The following is an 11,665-nucleotide window of genomic DNA, read 5'->3' on the forward strand; positions in this document are numbered from 1 at the left end:
TCCTCTTGAAGTGTATGGTTCTGAGAAATACCTTGAACATTAAACATAGGCAGTAAATTTGCTTCACCCTACCCAAACAAAATACAAAAGTTAGAAAATCATCTCAAACAAATTTGTCCATAGAACTCCATCTGACATTATTAAGTTTCCAATTATTAGTCTCTTCATCTTTTTCCTTGTCCACTTTCCAGAAAAACAACATTTGATATTTAGTTGAATAGGATAACCATAAGCATTACTAAATTCCAACCTCCTGAACCTAAAAAGCGATTCAATAGAGCAACAACAACCACAAAAGAGGCTTGTATATGTTATTTTCCAAGTTTGACCAAAATACACTTTACTAAAAAAATCACATAACCACCTTCTGATGATAAAGATGAAAGTACAGTCCATATCATTTACGATCCAAGTGAGAAATACCCAAATATACAACTTGAAACTATGCCAATTATGCATTTGACTAAAATACCCCTGCAACAGATATACAAATTGAATCTCTACCAATTATGCATTTGACAATACACAAATTGAACTTTTTTCTGCAAGAAAAAAAAAATATTATAAATGAAAATATAATATTTAGGGTATTATTGTCAACAGGGTTAAAATGAGAATGTTGGAAGTTCCACATGGAAGTTTATAGATTTAGTTGGCTCGTATTGTCGCCAATATGAATGTAAATCAACATTTTGTCAAGAAAAAAGGAACACAAATTTAAAGATAAGAAGTTGTTCTTTAACATGTTAGCCTATTGAAATTAGAACCATAACCACTTGAAGGTTTTCTCACCCTACAAAAATATGAAATCGAGAATTATATATGAAATTGTGATCATAAACAAATGAAATTGATTTGTAGTATGCATAACATGCTAATATGTCAATACAAGCCTCTTAAACATGCATCACAGTAGCTTGTTCCATTTGATTATTGAAGCCAAACCATTAATCAACTGTCACAAGTGAGGCAAATTATCAAAATGTTCCATAAATCCATCACATAATTAAATAGACAGAAAAGAGAGAGAATTCAATTCAATAAAACGATTGTGTGTGTCACTATAATAAAACGATAAGAGTTTGTCATCCTTAAAAATGTTAACTTCCTCAATTACCCCTATTATGTTTACAACTATTCTCTTCAAAGTGTTTTGCAACGTCTTCTCATATGTGGTGGTGGTTTTATGTGTATCCTTCTTCTTTCTCTGCAGCTTTTGATCAAATTGACCATATATATAACCAAATTTCAATACAGGCAAATGAGGAAAAAAAATGTTTCAATTAATCTGGGAGAAATTCCGGTGTGCTTACCAAGTTTCAATCTGAAATTAGAAATTCGAAATTCACTTAAAGCCCTAACTGGTGCCGATCGATTTGAGCTCGAATTTGTAAAAAACAAAATCAGAAATTAGAAATTCGAAATTCACTTAAAGGCCTAAATGTAAATTCGATTTCAAATGTTTTTCAGTCGGTGGAACTGAGGAAGAAGGTATGTGGTCTTGGAATAGCAAGACTGCGTATAACAAAGTTGGAACAAACGTGGGGCGTACAGGCAGCGAACAGGCGAAGGATACGAATAGGAATGGAATCTACTCAAAGTGCTGAAAAAAAAATAGGGAAGATGAAGGATCGATTTTTTGATTTTCCATTTTCTTTTTTTGTATAAGTATTTTTATATATTAAACTAGCTGGGGTACCCCACTCCGCTGGGTTCGGTTTTGATCAGGGTTTTAGTTTTTTCTTTTTCGGTATGTATTAGGAAGTAACGTTTGTGTTTTAATGGATATTTTATTTTTGTAACATATATATACATAAGGGAATGGTTAAGGGGACTTGAGTTATATTCAATAAAAATTCTTACAAATTTGACTAAGAATTTATCAAAAAGGTAAAAAACATAATAAAGTACATTGCTAAGATGTCGTTTTCCATTCATGCATAGAGTTGAATACCCCATTCAATAATTGTTTTGGATCCAATCCATAGGAATCAATAGAAAAGGCAAATCTCTTATGATACACCAGATCCGGCTCGGTAATTGATAGAGTGAATAAACAAAAACAAATATGACCAAATATGAATTCAGTTTTTATATAATATAATATATATTTCAGCCACAGACAACCTGTCGTTGTTTACTCATCTTCTCAAGATTCATTGAAACCAATTTGGTTAAATTTGGATCTTCAATAGCCAGCTCAGCACCTAGACTGAAAAAAAAAAAAAAAAAAAAAAACATCAAATATAAATAAACTGCAAGACTTTGGGAAATAGGGCCCAGTAAAAGTAAGGAAACTAAAGAATTGTATTAATAAAGTCCTGATTTTAGAGATTCTCATCTCAGTGTCTTATTTTGGATCCAACACCAGTTTTTGAACTTCCTTAATTGATGAACTTGCTGCATAAAGTGAAATCTTTCCAACCTACAATCATTCAGCATTACAATTAAAAAATAAGGTAAATAATGGAATCACAAGGGTATAATGGGAAAAAAGATGTTTGGCCTCTAAAATTTGAAGCTTTGCGTCATGGTCATTAGGAAGTTCATGAATCTCTGCACCTTATCTCACAGAACCTGCTTGACTTTCACGGAAGAGGAAATCAAGCGGTAACTCAACAGTTGACTGCAAAAAGTCAACACAACTCAATTATCAGTTTTTATAATTTTATTTGTTAAAAAAAATAAATAAAAAACCAAAAATAAAATAAAAAAAATTATTTTTTAGTATTTGTATGAGAAAAGGACATTAAACTCACCTGACCATGCCTCTACACCTGATAAATAAATAAATAAATTCACATAAATTTCTACAATTAAATCCAGAAAAAGCAACATAAATATAAAACTTACCAAAAGGCCACTTCACATCTTGTTGTAGCAAAGTGTACTCTTGCTCAATTCCAAACCTTAAATCATATAAAATATATATAAGTTTTTCTTCAAAACAAAGATAATTATGAAACAATAATTAAAATTTTCATTCAAAAAAACTAGCAGGGAACTTGTGTTACAACTTTAGGATCACTGAAAATCTCAGCAGCCTTACGACATTTGTTTGTAGGGATAAGCAGTCCTTGTGGAGTGTATGTGTGGCAGATTACCTTTCAAAAAGAAGCAAAATAGATAATTTAAGAAAATAGCAATTTTTCAAAATATTAAGAAAAAGGTTGAAACTTGAAAGTATGATATTGTAATAAACTCACCAGGATGTTGCTGCCACCACGGAAAGGGTCTGCATAGGGACTACAAAAATAAAAATTATAATTATAACAAAAAAAAACAAACAAACAAATTAGAAAGTAAAAGCAAGAGAAAACCAGTCGGGATACCAAGTTTGGCTACAAGTGCACGCATTTGTGCAAGCCTTTTTTGGTAAGTTGGACCTCCTCTTCGCACATAGATGTGCGTGTTTGCAGCTTTCTACTTAGATACCTACACATAACAAAAACACAAATTATTATACTGTTGAATATAAAAGAAAAGAGATACATTGTGAAATTAAATGTATGTATTTATAATAAACATATGCAGCGTGACAATGGAGAACAACCTTTGAAGAAACCATAACAGCAGGGCATTGTCGGACTCATTTTTCTGTCATTAGACAATCAAAAATACAGTCAACATATGCTAAATAGATTTCGATTCAATAGATATGCGCAAATCAGATGAAGAATTTATAGACATGCACAAATTAGATGAAAAATCTATTCGAAATCAATTAAGGTCTACATGATTATGAATGTCTTGTTAAGATCACAAAGTTGATTAAGAATAGACACAAAATGGAGCTTGAACCTAAATAGACAAAAAAATAAAATGCTCAAATAGAATCAAAACTTTCAGAAATATTACCGAAATAAGTGCTGATTTCCACCTTCTTCATTTGATTTATTGGCCTGAAAAACAGATTTTACACCAAATGCGGGTCATGGATGATTTCTATAAAAAAAATTAAAAGTTGTTGATAAATATTCTTTTGTATTAACAGTGCTAGAATGAAACTGCATGATAATTTTTTTCAAAATTTTGTACATGAAATGAAGTAATCAACATCCTTTTTTATATTATTATATTACATTTATTATTTTCCTATATAGCTGAATAAGTCGGGCTTCAAATGCAGGTGTCGTAGTTGGGTCATCACTTTTATTAACATTTCAAAATTTCAACACCAAACTCAATATGGAACTTTAAACTTAAAACCAAAACTGTAAAAGAATCAACTTTAGACTATGCATTGTAAGACCAGAAAACCACGTTGACTATTGTAAGTTTCTATAATTTGAAAAAATATACATATGGAGATTAATGAATAGCGGTTTATAAAAAGGTAAAAAGGTAGAATGGCATCTCACCGGTTGTTGTCAAATTCTTTTGCTTTGTTCATTAGAAAAAACAGATTTCACCTGAATACTTCTAAATATCTATGCAACTGTATAAGACTATTACCCAACAGTAAAAAACTTTAGTGAAATTAGGTAGACTTAAACCAAAACCTGAAATTAGACGTATGGAAGTATGTCATTTATGATTGCATTTAACGAAATTAGAAAAAGATTTGTCTAAAAATTTCACCATGAGGTTTCTCTTTCTCTGGATTGGCTCTTCCTTCTCTTTTGGCTTCACAAAAAATACTAGCTTCCTTGATTCTCTATCAGCCAAGATCACATTCACTTTGATTTTCTGCAAATGTTATGATGATCATTACTATCTTCAAAATTGGAAGAAAAAAAAAGGAAATGCTGCAATTTCTGAAATATATATATATATATATATATATATATATATATATATACTAGACCAACAAAGGTTGACAAGTATTCGACCTTTTCTTGGTCATAAATTGTTAGAAGATCTTCAAGTTTCATATCTGGTAATATTTCGCCCTCAATCTTCTCAGAATCTATGGTTCAATTAGGAGTTTCTGTCTTGTCTGTATCATCATAGCCTCCAATAATGTCCAAACTCTTGTTGTATGTTGAAGGATCGAAGCCTTTTCTCCTCAACCAAGACTCAAAAGCTAAAAACTTCCACTTAGTGGCAAGATTTCGATACGGCAAAAACCCTATAAAACACCCAAAAGAAACCTGTAAACATGGGCAAAATCATGACTCAAACAAAAAGTAAAAATCCAACATCACAATTCACAAACAACACTTTGGTAAAGAGGAAGGTAGCTCTTGGTATAACAAAGAAAAACACATGAACACTTACAATGAATCCTCTGGTACTACAATTTATCAATTCCACTACTCCTCTTCCTGTGGTCAGAAAAAGACCTGAACAAAAGTAAAATCATTAGTGACTGCAGGTCGAGGTGGTGGGGGTTCGAAGCCTTCACTTGATTCGAAATCCATAGAACTTCAATCATAATGATGAGACCTAATTTGAACTCTTATGAAATAAATATACTATAGCGGTTAAAACTGAAAAAAAAATCAACAAAAAAATGTACCTTTATAATATAATAATCAAATGTTTGAACATTTTGGTTGCGGTTGGGCTAATTAGATCCAAGCATCATAATGTTAAAGGCGCCAAAGTTCTCTTCCTGTTACCACTGATAAAACACTTTCATCCGGTGGCCGGTAAATCTGAATAAATGACTATTTTGCCCTTGTCTCCAACTGTTTCTCAAATTAAATTCCACCAAGCACATGGCTTGAAGTTCCCCTCCTAAAAAGAAAAAGAAAAAAAAGTCCATACATGTAAGAAAAATGAGATATCAAGCTTCGATAATTCTTATGCTCAAAAAGGTTATATCTGTCATGAAAGATATCAACTTAGGTGCAAAATATTCGGAAAAAACAATTAGATTATTGAAAAGATAAATGGAATTATGGCCAATGGTGAAGCCAAGGTAATGAAAACTGTAAATCAATGTTCTCAGAACTACAAAGAAGGTAATATTCTCAATATGTTAGGTCTAAGTCCAAAAGAAACCAAACCTAAGCATATTGTAACTTTGTTTAAGCGGAAAAATGTTTCTAGTTCTTTTCCACACTCAAATTTGAAATTTATTTCACACTTCGGAATAAAAACATGGAAACTTGAACCTTAGCTAAAGCAACTAATGCTTTCTCCTCAAGCTTCTCCACAGGAACTGTCTTCCTCGCAGTGTCTTGGCGACGTGAGTTTTCATACTACATGGACATAACATCACACACATGGTGTTAACTTCATAGTGTTTATTCTGTATAAGAGAGAACAGAGAGAGTGGATATTACCAGAAGAACCTGATCTACATAAGGTCTGATTCTCTGTTCAAACTGCCTGCTATCTTCACTAACAGCAACGTGCTGAAACATAAGCGCTTCTTCTTCTGCCTGTTTCATGCATGATTTCATGAAGAAACGAAAAGCAGAGCAACATGATAGAGAAAAAATGGAAAGATTCGAACTGTACCTCCTCGTATTTGAGATTTGCATCTTCGATTGCCTGAACATCGTGGGAAACAAACAACAAAGAATTTGATGCCTTTCCCGATAGACCCAAAAACATGGTCTTCTATGACCAGGGACCAAAACAGAATATGAAAGACCTGAAAACCGAAATCACAAAATTCAGAATTCATCATATTTGAAGTAAAGTTAAAATTCGAAGTTTAAAACCTGAAAATCAAACCTTTTTGGGTATCCTTATGGGAGTACATCAGGAACACCTTTGTGGTAAGCTAGGACACAAAATGGAAACCGAGAAGCCCCTGGACAAATCAGCCGATGGAGGGGGAATCGGAGACCAGGAACAGATAGATAAAAGGGAGAAGTTGAAGTACCTGAATGGCCGGAGCTGGAGCAGCAAAGGCGTAGGTCGACATCTCTACTTCTATGGCGGCGGCGGGAGAGGTGTTGGCAACAGATAGATAAAAGGAATACAGTGAGAGATAGAGATATAGAGACTAACATTCTGTGCAGGTCCGGTGTTGAAGAAGCAACTCTTGGGAAATACTTTCTTATCTGTTCCAAAAACAAAACCAGATGTTGATTAATGTTAAAAGGAAACCATTAACATGTACTGCCTTATGAAGAACAAAAAACCCTAACATAAATTAAACTGTCAGAGAAACCCTAGAAATCGATTGTTGTGTAAGTGTGTGAATATGCGTAGAAAGATAGAGGTGCAAACTCACAGAGTTCCTGTTTTTTCTCTAGGAAGGAACGGTCGAGGGAATAGTTGGATGGATCATAGAGAAGTTCAAAGCTGTTGAAGATCTCGATGGTTGGTCCCCGTTGAACTCCAATGACACAACCAAACACCCTAGATGAAGGAAGGGCCGGAGAACTGGAAGAGGCGGAGGTGACGTCACCACCATTGGCGGTCGGTGGTTGAGATTGGGACTTAACACGTGTGTGATGATCGGAGATGTTGACAATCACCAGTGGGTGAAGCTCGAAGGTTAGCCCGCTACTCGATGATGCCATTTGATTTGCTGTTGTTGAATCTCTGAGTGCCGCCAGAGCCCTAACTTATTTTCTCCGATTGAAGTTTTGATTTCGCCGAAGAACGAAAGAGCGGTTTTGCCGTCGAGTGGGTTTAAAGGTTTTCACGACTAATGGGGTGTTCCAACTTTCAACCTTGAACCCATTTTGGAAGCTCAGAATCTTGTTTGATGGATCAGAAGGTTGTGGAACCTGGTTCACGTCTCCAAACCCTACAAATTGGAACGTACATTCTGGGTCAAAGCAGAACCAAAACAGATAAAGATGGAAGTGAAACCGGGCACGATGACCAACACGTGGACAGAGAACAGAATATTTTCCATAAAATACCCCTATACCAAAGTTGGAAGACATTTTTAATATATTTATATAAATTGAAGGGCCATTTTTGCCAAAAAAAAAAAAAAACAGAACTTCACTATTTATCTTTCGAGACAAGTTTAATATATATATATATATATATATATATATATATATATATATATAATAATAAAGATAGGGTCCTCTCTCTCTCTCTATATATATATATATATATATATATATATATATATAAACTAAAAGAACACACACTTAAACATCTATCTCTCTCACTTTGAAGAGACCACCGATCTATGCATTGATAACCTCCGCCGAAGATCTTTCCGCCTCAGAAAACCCTCAAAATAGACACCATCCTCATCCCACACTCGCGACTCCCAATTTCATTTGGGATTTGGTTTCGTTTGTGATTTTAGGATTTGTGAATCGTGTGTATCTTGCAAATTGAAACTGAGCGATTATCCTTACTCATCATCTTCTACGAATTTGGTGTTCCATTCAAGTGTTCAAGTTTGGGTTGGATCTAGTGTAAATTTGGTTTGTTCACAGTGGGTTGAAGGATTCTACCAACTATTTACATGGATAAACACACACACATGCCTATCAATTTCAGATTCAATGGAGAAGATGGAGACCAACCACCATCATAGAAAGAACCCACCACCAGCAGCCACCCCCTTCACTCTCCCTCTCTTTCCCCTGTAACAAAACACACACATACACACTAAAAATCAATACACACATACACACTAAAAATCAATACACACAAACACAGGAAGACATATAATGAAGAAATCGGCATCATTTTGGATTCTCTGTGTGCGAGACCTTCATCTTCTATGTTCATCTGATATTAGCCCATGTGCAAAGAAATCGCCATCTCCAGCATTTTCGATTCACTCCATCATATTTTTTTCCTGGGATTCTATCATCATGTTTCATCAAATTTTTGGTTTGGGGTAATTATTTTGGTATCATCTTTGATTTTGAGTTCGATTCTGGCATAGTTTGATTTCATCTTCTTCTAATTTTGGTTTAGGGTTTGTGTTTGATTTTTGTATCTGAATTTTGTAGTTGATCTAGATTTCTATAAGTTTCAATTTTTTGATTTTTATTTTTGAGTGGGATGTCAGCCTGTTACATCCCGACTCCCAGGTATAGTTTTTGAAAGATTTATATTTATTTTACTGAGGGAACTCGACGAGTTGGAGGCCCCAACTCGTCGTGTCGAACCTAGTCAGCCCGCGTGATTTATGACTTCTACTCGACGAGTCGGAGGACTCCGACTCGACAAGTAGAGGTTGTGCATGGAAACCCTAATTTTTAGGGTTTGCACCCTATTTAAAGGACCTTAAGTCCTTTCCTCCAGCCCCTTACCAACTTTTGACGGCCAGAAGAAACCCTAATCAGTCTAAACCTTGTTCTTGAGTGTTTTTGTGAGGCTAAAAGAGTGTTTTGGTGCATTTGTGCAAGAAGCTTGAAGAATCAAGAGCTTGGATCAAGGAGAAGTTTGCAGATCCAGTACCTACTCCATATTGGCTTCCATTTGAAGGTAACAAGTTGTTACCTTGATCATTATAGTGTTAGATCTCCTTATTCATGGGTTAAAGGCCATCCTTAGCATAATTGTGGGTTATTTCGGGTATTGGGCATGATCTGAAGTTGTAAATTCAGATCTGGACTCCTCTAAGTCCTTGTAGTCATAAAGTTATTGAATTTATCAAGCTTTGGCCCTTATCTTTAGCTTAAACCTCTCCCTTAGCTGGGTGTTGGCATTTAAGACCTTGCATGCACGTAAAGTTTGTAACTTTACGTGGTAACTATGCCTTAGGAAGCTAGATCTACAATTTAGAGCTTTGGAGTAGCTTAAAAATGCCTGAATGAAAAATAGATTGAAGGGACTCGACGAGTTGCATAGTCAATTCGACGAGTCAGATGAAGATTTGGTCGTTTTTGGTTTCTGCACGGACTCGGCCTGTCAGTAAGATGACTTGACGAGTTAGTTAGGGTTTTCCCGACATTTGGACACCGCATGGACTCGACGAGTTGTATGGAAACTCGACAAGTCAACTAGGATTTTCATGATTTCTCGAGTTCTGGAAGAACTCAACGAGCTACACTCGACGAGTTGCGTCAACATGGACTGTTGAACTTGAACGTTGACTTTGACTTTGACCAAGGGTTGACCAGTTAGACTTTTGAGGGTATTTTGGTAATTTGGTATTTTGATGGACTTGGTCCTATGATGGTTATAGGTGGTTGAGTTCATGGCTGTGATTCGGGAGTTTGATCTTATCACTACAGTTCGACATCGTGAGGTGAGTTTTTCTCACTATATCAACAGGGTCTACGACACCAAGGCCGGCCCTTTATGATTGGTATCCTGGTTATAGGATGGTTGCTATGTTAGTGATCTGATAGATCGGTATCCTGGTTATAGGATGGTTGCTATGTTAGTGATCAGTTAGATCGATATCCTGGTTATAGGATGGTTTCCATGTTAGTGACCTGTTAGATCTGTATGACTATCTGTACATGCTAGCTAGCGTATGATATTTATGTATACATGATTGTTTGATTGGGGGTTGGGTTGAGGTGGATATGCTTTGTGTTATGCCAACATACCCAGGGCGGGTCGGATAAACTGCAGACCCGGTTAGGGCGCACTAGTCAGGCCGAAGGCCCGACGAGCGGTCCGGATAGGCTGAAGGCCCTAAGAGGCGGTCCAGATGTGTCGATGACTCGGAGAGCGGTCCAGATAGACTGATGGCCTGTGAGGCGGTCCAGTCATGATGATGGCTCATTATGCATGCTGTTGTTTATATGATATGGTTATATCTGTGTGGCGTTGGTATTTTGGGGGAACTTATTAAGCTTCGGGCTTACAGTTATTGATTATGTTTCAGGTACTTCTGATGATCGCGGGAAGGCGAAGGCATGATCGTGCACCTCCTTATATTTCTATGATTTGATTTTGGGGATTTCTATGATGTTTAAACTATAAAACAAACTGTAATAATTAAATGGTTTTAAATGTTTTAAAAAGTTGTAAATTGGCATGATTTTTGAGGGTGTTACAAGTTGGTATCAGAGCCTTCGTTTGAGTGAATTGGAGGAAACTGTCACACCCCAAAATCGGAACGGTAGAAACGTTCGGGGGCGGAGGACATCATGTACAGTATCACAACAATGCATAATAGTAAAACAAGCAACAACATCATTCATTGCATTAATAGTATAATTTAATACAAGTGTGTTGTGTATAGTTTATAAGACACCAAAAATATGAATCAAAATAAGAGATGAGTCTTGAATGTGCTCCATCTTCTCAAAACCTGGTCATCGGTACCTGTCTACTGGCGACCTGAGAATACAAGTTACTTTGAAAGCGTAGATCAGCATTAAAGCTGGTGAGTTCATAAGTATTTTAGTGTCATTGTTTGTATAAGTTTGAAGAAAGTGCTTGTAAATGTTTGATGTAAACTGTCACACCCCAAAACCGGAACGGCGAAAACGTTATGGGGCGGAGGACGTCATGTTTAGTATCACAAGACATGCATCATAGTAAGCAAGTAATAAACAACCATTTCATTAGAAAGAAAGTGTTTACAAAGTATGTGATTCACATAATATAGAATACATAGCGATTAACAAAAAGACATGAAGCTATACTGCTCCATCTTCTGAATCCCAGTGCGCGAACCTGTCTACTGGTCTCCTGAGAATACAAGTTATTTTGAAAGCGTAGATCAGCATTTAAGCTGGTGAGTTCATAAGATCTTAGTGATGTAGTAAGTAGTAAGAAAGTTTGTAGAAAGTTGTAGTAAGTTGTAGTAAGTTCTTGTTTAGAAAAGTTTGCCTATTCCTCATGAAAATCCTATATTTCCTGCTTTGATGAAAGA

At 35.5% G+C, this 11,665-nt stretch overlaps 1 protein-coding gene and 1 long non-coding RNA gene across 14 annotated transcripts; both read right to left on the reverse strand.

The window, feature by feature from the left end:
- Window positions 1–1,011: 1,011 nt before the first annotated feature.
- On the reverse strand, window positions 1,012–1,483 carry LOC145156510 (uncharacterized). Its single transcript, XR_013736754.1, has 2 exons — window positions 1,314–1,483; window positions 1,012–1,213 (listed from the first exon to the last, which is right to left on the reverse strand). It is a non-coding gene; the product is annotated as an uncharacterized LOC145156510 (long non-coding RNA).
- A 425-nt stretch (window positions 1,484–1,908) lies between these two features.
- Window positions 1,909–7,694, reverse strand: LOC145159493 (peptide-N(4)-(N-acetyl-beta-glucosaminyl)asparagine amidase-like). Of its 13 annotated transcripts, none has more exons than XR_013737748.1 (18): window positions 7,136–7,694; window positions 6,782–6,962; window positions 6,631–6,679; window positions 6,412–6,547; window positions 6,234–6,332; window positions 6,063–6,149; window positions 5,462–5,682; window positions 5,221–5,285; window positions 4,833–5,071; window positions 4,582–4,689; window positions 4,362–4,448; window positions 3,859–3,902; window positions 3,554–3,597; window positions 3,333–3,435; window positions 3,207–3,246; window positions 2,854–3,104; window positions 2,760–2,777; window positions 1,909–2,626 (listed from the first exon to the last, which is right to left on the reverse strand). XR_013737748.1 is itself a non-coding variant. In XM_079078498.1 (17 exons), exons 9-14 carry the CDS (start codon window positions 4,872–4,874, stop codon window positions 3,101–3,103), a joined length of 282 nt encoding a protein of 93 aa, XP_078934624.1. In that variant the 5' UTR covers window positions 4,875–5,071; window positions 5,221–5,285; window positions 5,462–5,682; window positions 6,063–6,149; window positions 6,234–6,332; window positions 6,412–6,547; window positions 6,631–6,679; window positions 6,782–6,962; window positions 7,136–7,693; the 3' UTR covers window positions 1,909–2,626; window positions 2,760–2,777; window positions 2,854–2,909; window positions 3,050–3,100. The 13 variants fall into 13 exon arrangements, 5 of the variants coding, with proteins under 5 accessions (XP_078934624.1, XP_078934623.1, XP_078934620.1 ...); XR_013737745.1 differs by having other exon boundaries at window positions 4,362–4,502; XR_013737744.1 differs by lacking the exon at window positions 4,362–4,448 and having other exon boundaries at window positions 1,909–2,425; window positions 2,563–2,626; window positions 7,136–7,693.
- Between the last annotated feature and the right edge of the window lie 3,971 nt (window positions 7,695–11,665).

The sequence above is a fragment of the Lactuca virosa genome, chromosome 2 (assembly GCF_052849685.1).
Source record: "Lactuca virosa cultivar CGN04683 chromosome 2, Lactuca_virosa_CGN04683_v6, whole genome shotgun sequence".
NCBI lineage: Eukaryota > Viridiplantae > Streptophyta > Magnoliopsida > Asterales > Asteraceae > Lactuca > Lactuca virosa.